The 17,963-nt window shown below is 38.4% G+C and overlaps 1 protein-coding gene across 1 annotated transcript in view; it reads right to left on the bottom strand.

Annotated features, from left to right (window-relative positions):
- The window catches only part of LOC122811351 (prenylcysteine oxidase-like), a 175,289-nt gene that overhangs the window by 52,930 nt on the left and 104,396 nt on the right, over positions 1 to 17,963 (bottom strand). The window contains exon 5 of the mRNA XM_044083131.1: positions 10,570 to 10,722. Within this exon, the coding sequence (XP_043939066.1) occupies positions 10,570 to 10,722 (153 nt within the window). The remainder of the gene's footprint in view (positions 1 to 10,569; positions 10,723 to 17,963) is intronic.

Here is a 17,963-nt window from a genome sequence, read left to right as displayed (position 1 = left end):
TCGTTAAAGTGTGTTGCGGTATTTCGGATTCAGACTACGTTCAATTGTCCTAGACCCATACATATATATATATATATATATATATATATATATATATATATATATATATATATATATATATGTTGTTTGTCTTTCGACTTTTCTCGGTTAGGGGTTGCCACAGTGGAACTCCGGTCCGCTAGTGATTGGCAGTTGGTTTTTATGGTGTCGAGTTGCCAGCCCAATGCCCAACCTACAATGAAGGCATGCCCATTCAATGCATGTCTTTCGAACGCCCACTCGACCGTGGGGAGAACATGCAAACTCCACACAGAGGGCACTCCCAACCCAAGCCGAGAATCGAACGGGAGAACCTCTTGCTGTGAGGCAACAACGCTACCGCTGCACCATATATATATCTATGGGTTCACTATGAAATCTCGAAATACCGAAATCCTGATTTTCAGTATTTCAAAATTACAAGCCATGGTGATGCAGTGGTAGCGTTGTTGCCTCACAGCAAGGGGTTCTCCCATTCAATTCTCGGTTGGAGCGCCTTCTGTGTGGAGCCTGCATGTCCTCCCGCAGTCGAGTGGTGTTCGAAAGACATACGTAGAATGGGCGTGCCTTCGTTGAAGGTTGGGCGTCGAGCTGGCACCTCGGCACCCGTAAAAAATCTACTGCCAATCATTAGCGGACCGGAGTTCCGCTGTAGCAACCCCTAACCGGGAAAAGCTGAAAGAAGAAGAACAACATAGCTGAAACCTTAAAATCCCAAAAACCCATAACCGCGAAACTCAAAATCCCGAACCTACACTACACATAGAGCACACACATAAACATACACACAACCCCCCCCCCCCGCAAGCACACAGACAAACCACATATAAGCAGGGGGGCAAGCCCCCGTTCACCCCCCCCTACTTATGTATACTAATTCCAAGATCGCACAGACACACAAAGGTAACTCACACCCACACATTTTACAGTCCCTCGCACACACACATCACAGTCACAACACACACTGACATACACTAAAGCCCCCAACCAACACACTTACACATACATACATACCCGAACTAACACCTAACCATTCACACACAGCAACACCAGAAGCGCTAATTCAAAATCTCCGTACTTCGGGATTTTGAATTTCGCGCTTCTGGTGTTTCGGGATTTCAAGGCTTCGGTGTTATAATTTTGAAATACTGAAACCTGGGATTTCAGTATTTCAAAATTGTGAATGGTACCCATATATATATATATATATATATATATATATATATATATATATATATATGGTTCCCATTCAGAAGCCTGAAACATCATAAGCCTGAAAATCAAAATCCTGAAACCAAAAGCCTGAAAATTCAGAATCCTGAAAACTCAAAATCCTGAAAGACAAAAATCCTGAAAGACCAAAATCCTGAAACTCAAAATCCTGAAAACACAAAATAGACATACTGATGTCATTGTGGCTTTGCTATTGTTAGCCCTGTGGTGTTAGGTCATGCGTTGGGGTCAGGTAAGTGTGCGGTTGGTTTTATTTTAGGGTTAGGCGGTTTAAGTGAGTTAGGGTTAGGGCAGGTTAGGCATGTATGCAATAGTGACAAATATTGGGGTTAGGGGCGGTTTAAGTGAGTTAGGGTTAGGGCGCGGGTCAGGTGAGTGTGCGATAGTGACGGACCTTAGGGTTAGGGTTAGGGTCAGGGTCAGTTGGTAGATATTAGTGTCTTTATAGTGACATATTAGCATTATTTATGTTTTCAGGATTTTGAGTTTCAGGATTTTGGTCTTTCAGGATTTTGGTCTTTCAGGATTTTGAGTTTTCAGGATTCTGAATTTTCAGGCTTTTGGTTTCAGGATTTTGATTTTCAGGCTTATGATGTTTCAGGCTTCTGAATGGGAACCATATATATATATATATATATATATATATATATATATATTGAAAATGTTATTGAAAAGGCTGCTTATTGGCAAGTTCAGTTGTATTTGACATGGAATGGCCTTGTAGACCTTATTAGTCTGTTTTTTTTTTGCATTTGTCGCAGTGCTGAGACCACCCTTATCTGGATAGTGAACCATTTCTCTGCAATTAACGATCAATATTCTGTGCTGGTCTTACTTGCTCTCTTGGCCACATCTGACACCAAAAATCACAGTATCCTTACCAAAAGGTTATGTATCTATTTTTGTATCTCATCTACTATATTAGATGGGTCCTCCCCTATCTCTGGTCATAACACAGCGGGTGGTCTCAGGTGTGCCTAAAAATCCAAGTCTTTATTCTGTGCAGGTCCCATCAGAACTCTTGACAGCTTCTGATTCTGTGTATCACAGTATCTCTCTTAAATGACTACATTCAGTCAGTCGGCTATCCAACTCATCACATATGGATCTACTTTTAAGGCACTTAGCTTTCTTACAATGCCAGCAAGTGATATAGGGTTGAAAGCTATACAATCAGAAAAGTTAATTAAACTGAATAGGCAGGATTTCCCTTTGGGCAGCCATGGTGGTGCAGTAGTTAGCGTTGCCGCCTCACAGCAAGAGGTTCTCCTGGGGTGCCTTCTGTGCGGAGTCTGCATGTCCTCCCTGTGGTCGCGCAGGTTTCCTCCTGGTGCTTCGGTTTCCTCCCACATCCCAAAGACATGCTGTAGGTGGATTGGATACTCTAAATTGGCCCTAGGCGCGCGCGTGTGTGTGTGTGTGTGTGTGTGTGTGTGTGTGTATGTGTGTGTGTGTTTGTGCGTGTGTGCTTTCCGTGGAAGGTTTGGTGCCAAGTTGGCAACTCGACACTGTAAAACTCCACTGCCAGTCATGAGCGGACAGGTGATCCGCTGTGGCGACCCCTAACCGGGAAAAGTCAAAAGAAGAAGAAGGCAGGATTTCCCTTTGCCACAGTCAAACTGATTTAGGATTATTAATTTCAGACTTTTTGAACAATGATATGGGTACACATAAATTAATAGAAAAGAAAAGAAAACAAACCATTATAAACATTTTCATTATTTCCATGTATTATTATACATAACATGTTTCTTTTTAGCAGTTATCATTCATTCAAACATTATATAAATTATCCAAGCCTTGACATCCCTTAAAATACACTCATTCTGAACATTATTTGGCATGTATTGTTGTCACAGAATCTATTTATTTCTTTACAATTTGGTCATTCCCTTTTCCAAAGATCACCTCTCTAATTCAATAATCTCCTTTACAATATACATTAAATAAGTTAAGGACTGTTTAGACTTTGACTTCTTTTTTCTAGTAAGGCATTATTATGTGTGGACTATTCAGATTCTATAACCCTGCTGCAATCATTTGCACCACCGACATGCCTGGGAAAGTACTCTAAGCAATTTTTAAAATACTCCAAAGTGTTACATTCGCAAAGAACATTTAATTTCATACCTCCAGCATTTGCTATCTACTTGAGGAAAAAATACACCAAAGTCAGCTTGAGTATAAACATTCCTATGCAAACATTTCCATGCAAAAATCATAAACCTTCTGGAATTTGCTGCATATTTGAGAGTTCATACAAATGTCCTCCCATTGTCCCTTTGCATGTTGCCCTTCCAATCTTGCTTATCAATTTTTTTCTCACCTCTTCTAATTGATTCATACAGCTAATGTTCAATATTTTATATGTCCTACTAATTTTCCCCTCTTTTAACAGCAGCATCTGTTCTAAACTCGACTAAAAATTCAACCAGTACTAGTCTTTCACTCAGCACTTCTCTACCCCTTTCCCTTTATGTATACTCTGTTATTGGTCCCTTGTAGGGAAGGCAGTCTCTAACCTGCAGTCCAGACTTCTGCTTGTCTCTATTCCAATATATTACCTTTCCCTCCTAAGTTATTTACTCCCACCTCTGTCTTGCCTATTTTCTATGTCCCTACTTGCAGTCATCTCTTTTGGTAAAATCTCCTTTCTTCGTTCCCAAGCTGGTTTAGTTCTTAGCAAACTTTCTGCTGTTTTATAAATATAATATTCTGTGTGGTTGTTGATCTTTAGGGCGTGTACCCATAATCTTGCTCGCTCCTTGTTTCTTGACCCCCGCCAAATTTATTATCATTTAATTCCCCTTTAATTTATAATCGTCTGCTTTTTTATGTATATGAGCCTTAACTATGTAGCTCTAAAATATCTCTTCAAATCAGGTAAACCTAAAACTAACTTGTTCTACGGGAAGAAACTGCGTATCCCACTTAACTCTTGCTTCTTTCCTTTCCAAATAAATTCCTTCAACTCTTTATTGTGGTCCACAAAATTTCCTCCAGTTAATAAAAGTATGTCTAACCTGTTCATAAAACGGAAAGGGAATAGAAACAATTTCACTAATGTATCTTATTATCAATATCCAAAATGAAGAGCTTCCAGCTTCTCAATTTCTGTATTGTTTTTGTTTTGTAAATACCATTATAAAATTCAGAAGTTCTGAACCATGACACAGGTACACATACATTAACAGAAAATAAAACAAATCCTTGTAAACTTGTTTCATTATTTTCCTATAATATACATTTTTGACAATTATCATTCACTCTAACATTATATAAATTATCAGGTCCTACCGTCCCTTAACTTTTGTTCCTCCTCCTAAATATTATTCTACATGTATTGCGCTCACAAACTCCATTCATTTCTATGTAATTTGCTCCCTCCCTTTTCAAAAGATCCCACCTCCACTTCTTTTATGTCTTTTAAAAACATTCAATACTTTAGTTATGGTTGCTTTGCATTTTGATTTCCATTTTCTTGTAATTGCTTTTTTGGCAGCCATTAGTGTTATAAGGCCTTACTATTCCCATGAAATTCAGTTCCAATGTCTCAGCTCAAAAGAATAATTTCATTAGTTAAAATCTTTTGTTCCCACAACATTTTTGACAAAGTACCATGCAGGGAATTTTAACATCTGACAACTCATTACATTCTCTTCAAAAGCATGTTCCCAATTACCTCTCTCTTTCCAGTCACACCTCCAGCATTTGCTACCTACCTGAGAACATTTTTCTGACGTATACCTGATGTATAAAATACCAGTGGAAACACTTCCATGCAAAAATGTTGAACCTTTTGAACTTTGCTGCATACCTGGGGCCATACAGACATCCTCCTACTGTTCCTCTGTATTGAACTTTGCTGCATACCTGGGGCCATACAGACATCCTCCTACTGTTCCTCTGTACTGAACTTTGCTGCATACCTGGGGCCATACAGACATCCTCCTACTGTTCCTCTTTATTGAACTTTGCTGCATACCTGGGGCCATACAGACATCCTCCTACTGTTCCTCTGTATTGAACTTTGCTGCATACCTGGGGCCATACAGACATCCTCCTACTGTTCCTCTGTATTGAACTTTGCTGCATACCTGGGGCCATACAGACATCCTCCTACTGTTCCTCTGTATTGAACTTTGCTGCATACCTGGGGCCATACAGACATGCTCCTACTGTTCCTCTGTATTGAACTTTGCTGCATACCTGGGGCAATACAGACATCCTCCTACTGTTCCTCTGTATTGAACTTTGCTGCATACCTGGGGCCATACAGACATCCTCCTACTGTTCCTCTGTATTGAACTTTGCTGCATACCTGGGGCCATACAGACATCCTCCTACTGTTCCTCTGTATTGAACTTTGCTGCATACCTGGGGCCATACAGACATGCTCCTACTGTTCCTCTTTATTGAACTTTGCTGCATACCTGGGGCCATATAGACATCCTCCTACTGTTCCTCTTTATTGAACTTTGCTGCATACCTGGGGCCATACAGACATCCTCCTACTGTTCCTCTGTATTGAACTTTGCCGCATACCTGGGGCCATACAGACATCCTCCTACTGTTCCTTTGTATTGAACTTTGCTGCATACCTGGGGCCATACAGACATCTTCCTACTGTTCCTCTGTATTGAACTTTGCTGCATACCTGGGGCCATACAGACATGCTCCTACTGTTCCTCTGTATTGAACTTTGCTGCATACCTGGGGCCATACAGACATCCTCCTACTGTTCCTCTGTATTGAACTTTGCTGCATACCTGGGGCCATACAGACATCCTCCTACTGTTCCTCTGTATTGAACTTTGCTGCATACCTGGGGCCATACAGACATGCTCCTACTGTTCCTCTGTATTGAACTTTGCTGCATACCTGGGGCCATATAGACATCCTCCTACTGTTCCTCTGTACTGAATTTTGCTGCATACCTGGGGCCATATAGACATCCTCCTACTGTTCCTCTGTATTGAACTTTGCTGCATACCTGGGGCCATACAGACATCCTCCTACTGTTCCTCTGTATTGAACTTTGCTGCATACCTGGGGCCATACAGACATCCTCCTACTGTTCCTCTGTATTGAACTTTGCTGCATACCTGGGGCCATACAGACATCCTCCTGCTGTTCCTCTGTATTGAACTTTGCCGCATACCTGGGGCCATACAGACATCCTCCTACTGTTCCTCTGTATTGAACTTTGCTGCATACCTCGGGCCATACAGACATCCTCCTACTGTTCCTCTGTATTGAACGTTGCTGCATACCTGGGGCCATACAGACATCCTCCTACTGTTCCTTTGTATTGAACTTTGCTGCATACCTGGGGCCATACAGACATCTTCCTACTGTTCCTCTGTATTGAACTTTGCTGCATACCTGGGGCCATACAGACATGCTCCTACTGTTCCTCTGTATTGAGCTTTGCTGCATACTTGGGGCCATACAGACATCCTCCTACTGTTCCTCTGTATTGAACTTTGCTGCATACCTGGGGCCATATAGACATCCTCCTACTGTTCCTCTGTATTGAACTTTGCTGCATACCTGGGGCCATACAGACATCCTCCTATTGTTCCTCTTTATTGAACTTTGCTGCATACCAGGGGCCATACAGACATCCTCCTACTGTTCCTCTGTATTGAACTTTGCTGCATACCTGGGGCCATACAGACATCCTCCTACTGTTCCTCTGTATTGAACTTTGCTGCATACCTTGGGCCATACAGACATCCTCCTACTGTTCCTCTGTATTGAACTTTGCCGCATACCTGGGGCCATACAGACATCCTCCTACTGTTCCTCTGTATTGAACTTTGCCGCATACCTGGGGCCATACAGACATCCTCCTACTGTTCCTTTGTATTGAACTTTGCTGCATACCTGGGGCCATACAGACATCTTCCTACTGTTCCTCTGTATTGAACTTTGCTGCATACCTGGGGCCATACAGACATGCTCCTACTGTTCCTCTGTATTGAACTTTGTTGCATACCTGGGGACATACAGACATCCTCCTACTGTTCCTCTGTATTGAACTTTGCTGCATACCTGGGGCCATATAGACATCCTCCTACTGTTCCTCTGTATTGAACTTTGCTGCATACCTGGGGCCATACAGACATCCTCCTACTGTTCCTCTTTATTGAACTTTGCTGCATACCAGGGGCCATACAGACATCCTCCTACTGTTCCTCTGTATTGAACTTTGCTGCATACCTGGGGCCATGCAGACATCCTCCTACTGTTCCTCTGTATTGAACTTTGCTGCATACCTGGGGCCATACAGACATCCTCATACTGTTCCTCTGTATTGAACTTTGCCGCATACCTGGGGCCATACAGACATCCTCCTACTGTTCCTCTGTATTGAACTTTGCTGCATACCTGGGGCCATACAGACATCCTCCTACTGTTCCTCTGTATTGAACTTTGCTGCATACCTGGGGCCATACAAACATGCTCCTACTGTTCCTCTGTATTGAACTTTGCTGCATACCTGGGGCCATACAGACATGCTCCTACTGTTCCTCTGTATTGAACTTTGCTGCATACCTGGGGCCATACAGACATCCTCCTACTGTTCCTCTGTATTGAACTTTGCTGCATACCTGGGGCCATACAGACATGCTCCTACTGTTCCTCTGTATTGAACTTTGCTGCATACCTGGGGCCATACAGACATCCTCCTACTGTTCCTCTGTATTGAACTTTGCTGCATACCTGGGGCCATACAGACATGCTCCTACTGTTCCTCTGTATTGAACTTTGCTGCATACCTGGGGCCAAACAGACATCCTCCTACTGTTCCTCTGTATTGAACTTTGCTGCATACCAGGGGCCATACAGACATCCTCCTACTGTTCCTCTGTATTGAACTTTGCTGCATACCTGGGGCCATACAGACATCCTCCTACTGTTCCTCTGTATTGAACTTTGCTGCATACCTGGGGCCATACAGACATCCTCCTACTGTTCCTCTGTATTGAACTTTGCTGCATACCTGGGGCCATACAGACATCCTCCTACTGTTCCTCTGTATTGAACTTTGCTGCATACCTGGGGCCATACAGACATCCTCCTACTGTTCCTCTGTATTGAACTTTGCTGCATACCTGGGGCCATACAGACATCCTCCTACTGTTTCTTTGTATTGAACTTTGCTGCATACCTGGGGCCATACAGACATCCTCCTACTGTTCCTCTGTATTGAACTTTGCTGCACACCTGGGGCCATACAGACATCCTCCTACTGTTCCTCTGTATTGAACTTTGCTGCATACCTGGGGCCATACAGACATCCTCCTACTGTTCCTCTGTATTGAACTTTGCTGCATACCTGGGGCCATACGGACATCCTCCTACTGTTCCTCTGTATTGAACTTTGCTGCATACCTGGGGCCATACGGACATCCTCCTACTGTTCCTCTGTATTGAACTTTGCTGCATACCTGGGGCCATACAGACATGCTCCTACTGTTCCTCTGTACTGAACTTTGCTGCATACCTGGGGCCATGCAGACATCCTCCTACTGTTCCTTTGTATTGAACTTTGCTGCATACCTGGGGCCATACAGACATCCTCTTACTGTTCCTCTGTATACTGACTTTTCATTTGTTTTACTTCTCAGTCTTTTCTAACCTCTTCCATTTTTAACAACAGCTTCTGTTCTAGACTCAACTAAAAACTCACATAAAACTGGTCTTTCATTTAGCACTCTCGTGTTCCTTTCTCTTCGCCTATATTATCTTACAAATCCCTGGTAGGGAAGGCAGTCTATAACCTGCAGTCCAAACGTCTGTTGCCTCATCCCAACCAATTGCCTTTACCTTCCTAGTTAACTGCTCCTAATACACTGGTTCCTTTGCTAATCTTCTCCAATAAATTCCAGTCCCCTCTTGCCTATTTCCTATGCCCTTGGCTGCAATCATCCCTATCAGTAAAATATCCTCTCTCCATTCCCAAGTTGGCACAGTTCTTAGAAAGCTTCCTGATACTTTATAACATTATGCATAGTTGTTGTTATCCTCCTTAAGGGCCTGCATCTAAAATCCTACTCTCTCGTCATTTCTTGAACCCCCACCCAACTTTATCATTCTTATTTTCCACTTTAATTTGTGGCCTTCTTCTTGTGTTATGTAGATGAACCTTAATTGCGTATCTCTAACAGTATCTCTTCAAATCAGGTAATCCTAACTCATCCTGTTGTGAGGGGGGCTACAACTTATCCCACTTAACTGTTGTTCTTATTCTCTCCTAAATAAATTCCTTCAACTCTTTAATAATTATGGTCCACGACTTCTTCTCTGGTTGATAAAAATATGCCTGACTTGCATATAAAGGGGACTAGACACATTGTATCCTACTATCCATACCCATAGTTAACACCTCCCAAATTCATAGTTTTTGTTTTATTTTTTGGTTTAGACTCTTCCCAAATATCCTTAGCTGCCATAACAAAATCATTTCTAACTCATACTCCTAAATACTTCATTTTTTTCATGTCTCCATAAATATGGGTATTGGTATACCAAGTCATATGATGGCACAAAGTTTAATCACTGTATCCTTATTTTTGTCATTTATTTTATACCCTGAGAAAACTATAAACTGTCTCAAAATGTTCCACAATGCCAAAATGTCCTATGATAAGGTTAACTATTCTTGCTTGCCAAACTGGTTATATCCCTGAATTTGTTAGTCACTTATTTTCTTTGGCAGTGGCTGTAAGTATAAAACAAATAACAAAGAGGACAGAGGAAAGCCCAGCCTGAGTTCTTTGTTCAAACACAGCTTGTTGTTGAGGAATCCTCCCACCTTATCTGCAAATATCCTCCTAATTAACCAAATTAACAAAACTCAAATGGTCAAGGAGCAATTTCACCTGTCTGTTCTAAGCCCGTCTTCAGTATGCCAACATTTACGTAAATGCATCCACCCACAGCCATGTCATCATAAGGACAACGGTGCTGATGGAAATGCAACATAATGCAGGCTCCCTGACCTGCAAAACAATCCATGATCTGGACCAAGAAATAATTACAGCAGATGCTTAATAAGAAGGGACCTGCATTTATTTAGCTGTGCCCAGAGATGTAGTTAGGAATCTGCAAATGATCCAAGGAATCAATGATAGCTGTCATCACAAGTCTAAGTGGTTAAAAAAAGCCAGAATGGCAGAGTACTATCACCATAGCAATTATAAAAATATTTTTAAAAGGGAAAATGAAAACCGTTACAATTCATAACAGTACAAACCACTAAAATATGCATCTTAAACATGTATCTACCTGCTCTTGATGGTGGACTCTGACATTCTACAGCTGTCACTCTGCCCTGAACAAGTTCTGCACTGGCTGCATTAATTAAGCCTTGGCAAACAAGCCAATTTCCACCTTCAACTGCCCAGAGATTGGGCTGTGCTCCTGCCAGTGACACTGCACCTACAAAGATTAAGTATTTAAATAATTATTGTAATGCAGGAAAAAAAACATCAATTGTAACATCTGAACTTTAGCTATGCCTGTAAATGACATTAAACTGGTGTCTATACAGTGTATGCATAAACAGTGAAATTAAAACATTTTTTGTAGCATTGCTATGCTTTAACAAAGCAGGAAAACCAAAAAGGTCACTTATGTATAGACATGTCATGTCCAGGTGAGAATCAGACTACAAGATAAAAGTCTAAAATACCTATAAAAATTATGCCCAATACATTAACATAAGCTGTTAATTTAATAGCAACATATTTTTGCACACAAACCATAAAAGGAAGCATACATATATACATATAGTAAAAATGCCCCACAGAAAATAGAAATCAAGAAGCAGAACAAAAAACATGCAACTGAAGTTTATGCATTTTAGTTTTGCACTTCTCCCATCCTAATTTATGTACACCATGGAAATAAAGTACAACCATCAATTTCTGTAGTTTTCTGCATTTCAGATGTTAACATGACTTCAATTAATGTTAGCTGCATGTTACAACTAATATGCAATTGACACAAACTCTGAAGCAACTAAAAATTCCAAGTTCATAATAGTCAAGCAGTGGTGGATGGGTAGTGCTAGCATGACATACTTCCTGTGGGCACTCCCGTGGAATATGCTGTGGGTAAAATAGGACAAGGTAGTTTAAACACAAAGTGGTGTGGAATGGCATAAATAAGGTACTATGAAACAGAGCATAAAAACAGACTAAGTACAGGCTGCATTCTGCTGCAAGAGGCAAAGAAACATGCACTAAGCGGATACTGTCAGCAGGGTATCCTAATGAGTGAATTAGAGCCAATTTCACAAACGACAGAGATCACAGCATTTGGGATCTACCTCTTTCCCTGCGGTGCAGAAGTCTTGGACCTGATTATATTAAATTTGAAGGTGTAAAATAATTTCTTTGCATAGGGGTTGTGAGGCTTCCCCTCAAAGAAAAGAAGCTGTCTTGAAAAACAAGTCAGTCATGTTGCTTTCAATTAATTTTTTTTTTAAATTGCCATTAATCTTGTTCCAATCATATGATAAACAATCAGACTTTATATTAGTGAATCTTGACACAACTATATACATCAGTTACTAACAATGACAACAAAATGGATGCAGTCATTATAACTTTAATTATTAAAAATGAACATTACAAAAAACTCAATATGCATATGCAGCAGTGCTAAGCTTTCTATTTACTCAATATACTAGCCCTTTTCTCTTGCATAACATACACATATTCATTTCATCACTAGATAACCTTTATCAATCCTAAGTCCTAATTACCCTCAAATTCCAGGGTCCAGTTCCAGTAATTATTCCTTATACTACCAAAATTCTGCAGAGTAAATAATTTTATAACTGAGTGATCATAAGAACTCACGTAAAGTTCCTTTCTACTCTATTCCTCAGCGAGGAAAAATAAATGTAAAGAGTAATGTTAAGTTAAATTATATACAGAATATGGAGAACTTGGCCATGACAGAAGTGAAAAAAAAATAAAATAAAGTAGTAAGTTGTAGATGAGGGACAGACCAAAGGTTGTTACTACAGAAAAAGTTGATGGATATATTAACAGAAGAATTAGTTGATGGATATATTAACATAATCAGTCAGAGAGATATAAAATACACACACAGTGAGTCAAAAATTGTAATGTGGAAACATATGACAACTTGGAAAAAGAGAGAAAAACAAGAAAAAAAGTAGCTCAGGTAGTAAACTCCAAACTGGATAACAGTACATGGAGGGGAGCAGGAGGTATACAGAATGGTGCCAAATAGAAAATATCAGCCATAGCTACAGAATAACAAAGGACACTTGACCTGGCAAAAAAAAAAAAAAAAAGAAAAATACCTTGCTTACTGCAGTGGATAAGGTTATAACTCCTAAAGGTGACTAATGAGAGAAAGAGAGAGAAACGCTAGTTACGGGCAGCTCCATTATAAGAGGTATTGATAATTGCATGTAGAGAAATAAAAACCACTGCAGAACAGTACTGCGACTGCCAACAGGTAAGTGATATCACTCAAGCTTTGAAGAAATTATTAATAATTAACTACAGCAGTAGTATGGTCAGTATAAGAGCAAATCACATACAGGACTGCATTTCTCAGAGTGGTTGGAGGTCGACAGAATAATTCAAATACAGGCTGGGTAAACAGTTACATAAAGATCACCCATTTGAAAGACAGTGGTTTTACTTCACATCCAGATTTATTCCAGAGACCACATATTTTAGCAAAGGATGTAATCAATTTGAAAAACAAGGCAAGAAAGTGAATCTTTGGACATTTATAAACAACCGCAAGCAAAATTTTCAAGCAGGTCAAATAATTTAAATCCATCTAGACACAGGAAACCAGAGAGTATTACCAACAAATATACAAAAACTAAATAATCAAAATGATTTAAAAAGAACAACCAAAAAGAATTTATTCAAAAAACACATTCAGTAAGCACTTTTGTCTATCATAGACTTCTTCACACTGAATGCATACTAAAACGTCACACATTTTATGCATCAACTAATTAAAAACTTCTCACACATATTAAACAATTAAGGAATTAAATCAGTTTAATTAAATGTATAGCTAGTTCTGCCTATGCTAATGCTTGAGCCTTCTTTTCTTCAAAAAGATTTTAAAATTCCCTTTGTCATTTAATCCTGGAGGGTTGCTGGCGTCTAATCTTATTTGCCATCAGCATTCCCTCCAGTCTAATTCCTCTTCAGCAGCAAACCTATTTTCACAACTAGGAGCACTATCTAACACTGAAAACTTTGGGAAACCTTTACAACTAGTACTAGAATAATGTTTACCCCATGCAATATTATGGTCTCGACTCAACAGCCTGTAAATGTTCATATATCCTTCTATTTAGCTCTCTTGTCATCCTCCCCACATAGTAAGCAAGACATCCTGAGCAGATGGCTAAATAACAACAAACATTGACTTAGAAGAAAAACAGCCATATGTGTAATTTTTTTTATAATTTACTACCAAGTCTCTTACATCTTCTTTGAGATAATGACAATATTTGCAATTATTGCATCTATTCATCTCTTTAGTCCCTCTTCTTATATTTGTCTCACTCAAACTGGCTTGAAAAATATTCTTAAAACTCTTCCCTTTCTTATTAATAAATATAGGCCGTTCTCCAACTACTTTTATAATATCAGGAAAGCTGCTGAGTATCTTCCAGTTACCTCTCACAATTTCTTTTATATTTTTAGCATCTAAAGAATACTGCAACAGCATCCGCATTTTATAATAATCCAAATTTCTTGTGCCCTTTCTAGAAATATCAATTTTATCAAATCTCATTTTAATAACCTCATCAAACCTCTCTGCTCAACTAACTTTTAGGGTAGCCTCTAACTAGAAATGTACAACACAAAGCTGCTCCTTTTCGTAAGAACAAATCGTCATCTTCTGTCAACTCACTCTCATCAACTGTCCCCTAATGATATTATCCTTCATATTCTTGGGGTCCATACTATTATAATCTAAACAAGTGTTACTTTGCACTTCCTTGTTATATATTTTGTTTTTTAACTTATTACCTTCTTTAAAAACTTCAATGTCTACAAGTCTACAAAATAAATAATTATAATGGTATGCAGAATTAACATACTGAAAAAATAATAAATTTTCTAAGCTTACTCTCCAAACAATGAACAAATCATCAGTAAAACATCTACAATAAACAATACAACTGGAAAATTGACCCTTAAAAATAAATTCCCTCTCCCAAGCAGTCATAAAAACATTGGCATAACTGGGAGCCATGACTGCTTCCATGGTTATACAATTTACCTGTTGGAAGAAAGATTAATTAAATTTTCAAAAATTATACGTTAAAATTACATCAAGCATTTCTATAATGAGACTAACCATTTCCTTAGTAAATAATTTGGAACATAATTCAGTAAACACAAAGTACAGCCCTATTTCGTTAGGAATTACTGTGTACAAGGACTGAATGTCCATAGTCAATAAATAATCCACTTCCATAACTTCAATTTTTTTCAACACTTTCTTAAAATCAATTAGACTGGAGGGAATACAGCTGGCAAGTAAAATTAGATGCCAGCAACCCTCTAGGGTTAAATGGCAAAGAGAATTTTAAAATATTTTTGAATAAAAGAAGGCTCAAACATTAGCACAGGCAAAACTAGCTATATCTTTAAGTTAAATTGATTTAATTATTTAACTGTTTAATATGTGTGAGAAGTTTTTAATTAGTTGATATATAAAATGCGTGATGTTGTAGGATGCATTCAGTCTGAAGAAGTCTTATGATAGACGAAAGTGCTTACTGAATGCGTTTTTTCTAAATAAATTATTGTTGGTTGTTTTTTTTAAATTGTTTTGATTATTTTGACTTTTATACATTTTTTTTTTAAATTTGGTCATGTTTATTATTACATTGGAATTTCAAAGATCAGCGGCTAGCCTGAATTGAGTTTTATGGTTTTGCCTTCGCGGTTTACATTACGTGATACCCCAAATTAATCTATTATTTTAAATTGAGATGGATGCATCAACAGGTCCACTGAAGGAAGCAATTTGAGAGTTAGATGTGAACCTGTTTCCCATTTCCAGTCCAATTAAATCCTTAAAGACTGCTTAGATGCTCCTGCAAATCCATTTGATGACAGTGTTTTGTGACTGGTAATAATTCAGATTTAACCCTATCTGAGTGTTTTGCCAGTTTGGAGAAAGATTTACTCAAACTTAAACATTTGCAATGGGATATATTGTTTTTTGAAAGCAGTATTGCTGCTGGAAGTTTCCTCAAAGCTTTACATATTACTAAGATGCCGATTGGTACCAACTTGCCCAAGGAGTTTATAGATAAATGGCTTGAGCTTAACCAAAAACTAGTATGGCATATATGGCCATGTTGACTGAATTCAATACGAAGAAAATGTATGAACTAAATGACATCATTACTAAGAACTTTTTTAAGTTGGAAGAAGGGACTACTGAAAAAATTGATGCCAAATTTTGTTTAATTCAAAATAATTTGATTAAAGAAAATGAAGCCTTATGGAAGAGAAAACTGAAGAAATGTGAGAGGGATCATGTATGAAAAAGGCATGGCGTATCCAGGAAGTGAAGTAAGCGAATTGGAACCAAGTACCAGAAATTAAGAGAGATGTCTCCTGATTGTGAATTTAAAAATATAAATTTGTCAAGAAAGTTTATGAATGTTATTGACATTCATGTTTTGAAGAAAGGTGATCTTTTGTATCATCTGCTAGAGCTGATATAGTTAATGTGGTGAACTGTTTGAGAGACTATATTTGTAAGTTAAATTTAAGACTTGTTTTTAAGGAAGAAGATACAGCTTCAAGCAGACTGGTAAAACTAAGTTGTTATAAACCTCCACTAAGACCAGAGTTAGAGGCTTTTTTAGTTGCTACTAAAAGGCAGCTAAGAGAGCTGTTAAGAGATAAACCCAAAGAAAAGTTTTATAATTTAACTAAAGAAGAGAATGAAGCTCTTAGGAAGCTGAGAGAAGACTCAGATATTTTAATTTCCAAAGCAGATAAAGGCAATGCCCTTGTTATGAACAGAGGGGGTTTTTTTATAACAGTAAGATGGATTTGCTGCTATCTGCTGACGATTTTTCTAAGAGGGTTTGTTTTGTGGACATTAAAAAAGCTTATGGATTTACTGATTCTCTCACAGAAGAATGGTTATGTGAAAGGAGGATACTGGGTAATGAAGCTCATTTTGTGGTTAATAAATGCCCCAAACTTAGTTGTATTTTTGGCTTGTCCGAGGTGCACAAAAACTTAGATGACCCCCCTCTTAGGCCTAGAATGGCAAGTGGGGGAAATAAAAGAGAGGGAAGGGCTACATTTATGGACGAGCAGCTGCAAAAAGTTGTTGAAAGGAGCATGTCTTTCATTAAGGACACTTTTGGTTTTAAGAAAGCGTTAAGAAGAAATTGAGGTTATGGACATGGATTATTTAGTGACTATGGATATTCAGTCCTTGTACACAGTAATTCCTAATGAAATAGGACTGGACTTTGTGAGAACTGAATTATTATGTTCCAAATTATTTACTAAAGAAATTATTTACTAAGGAAATTCTTAGTTTCATTATATAAATGCTTGATGTAATTTTACCGTATAATTTTTTTTAATTTAATTCATCTTTCTTCCAACAGGTAAATGGCACAGCCATGGCTCCAAGTTATGCCAATGTTTTTATGACTGCTTGGGAGAGGAAATTTATTTTTAAGGGTCAATTTTACAGTTGTATTATTTATTATAGATGTTCTATTGATGATTTGTTTATTGTTTGGAGAGGAAGTTTGGAAAAATTATTATTATTTTTCAGTATGTTAATTCTGCCTGCAGCTGTTTAAAATTCTCTTTTAATTGTGATCTTAAAAGTATTTTTTAGATGATGAAGTTTTTAAAGAAGGTAATAAGTTAAAAACCAAAAATATGCGTGTGTGCGTGTGTGTGTGTGTGTATATATATATATACATATATATATATATATATATATATATATATACACACACACACACACACATATATATATATATCAACGAAAAGTGCAAATAACACTTGTTTAGAGTATAACAGTATGCACACCAAGAATATGAAAGTTAATATTATTAAGGGACAGTTCATGAGAGTGAGTGACAGAAGGTGGTGATTTGTTCTTAGAAGAAACAGTTTGTGTTCTAAATGTTTAGTTAAAGGCTACCCTAAAAAGTTAGTTGAGTAGAAGTTTGATGAGGTTATTAAAATGAGATTTGATAAAATTTGTATTTCTAAAGAGGGCATACGAAATTTAGATCATTATAAAATGGGGATGCTGTACTGCGGTGGTGGTGCTGCAGTAGCGTTGTCGCCTCACAGTTAGACGTTGCACATTTGATTCTCAGAGCGTCTTCTGTGTGACGACATGTGTGAATGGGCGTTCCTTCGTTGAAGGTTGTGTGTTAGGCCCAGCAAGGCAGCACGTAAAACTCTACTGCCAATCATTAGCGGACCGGAGTTCCGCTGTGGTGACCCCTAACCGGGAAAAGCCGAAAGACACAAACAAACAATAAAATGGGGATGCTGTTGCAGTATTCTTTAGATGCTAAAAATATAAAAGAAATTGTGAGAGGTAATTGGAAGATACTCAGCAGCTTTCTTGATATTAAAAAAAAGTAGTTGGAG

Source organism: Protopterus annectens, chromosome 9.part0 (genome assembly GCF_019279795.1).
Source record: "Protopterus annectens isolate FY-2018-M chromosome 9.part0, PAN1.0, whole genome shotgun sequence".
Classification (NCBI taxonomy): domain Eukaryota; kingdom Metazoa; phylum Chordata; order Ceratodontiformes; family Protopteridae; genus Protopterus; species Protopterus annectens.
Note: the sequence above shows the minus strand (reverse complement) of the source record. Positions and strands in the feature narration are given on the sequence as shown.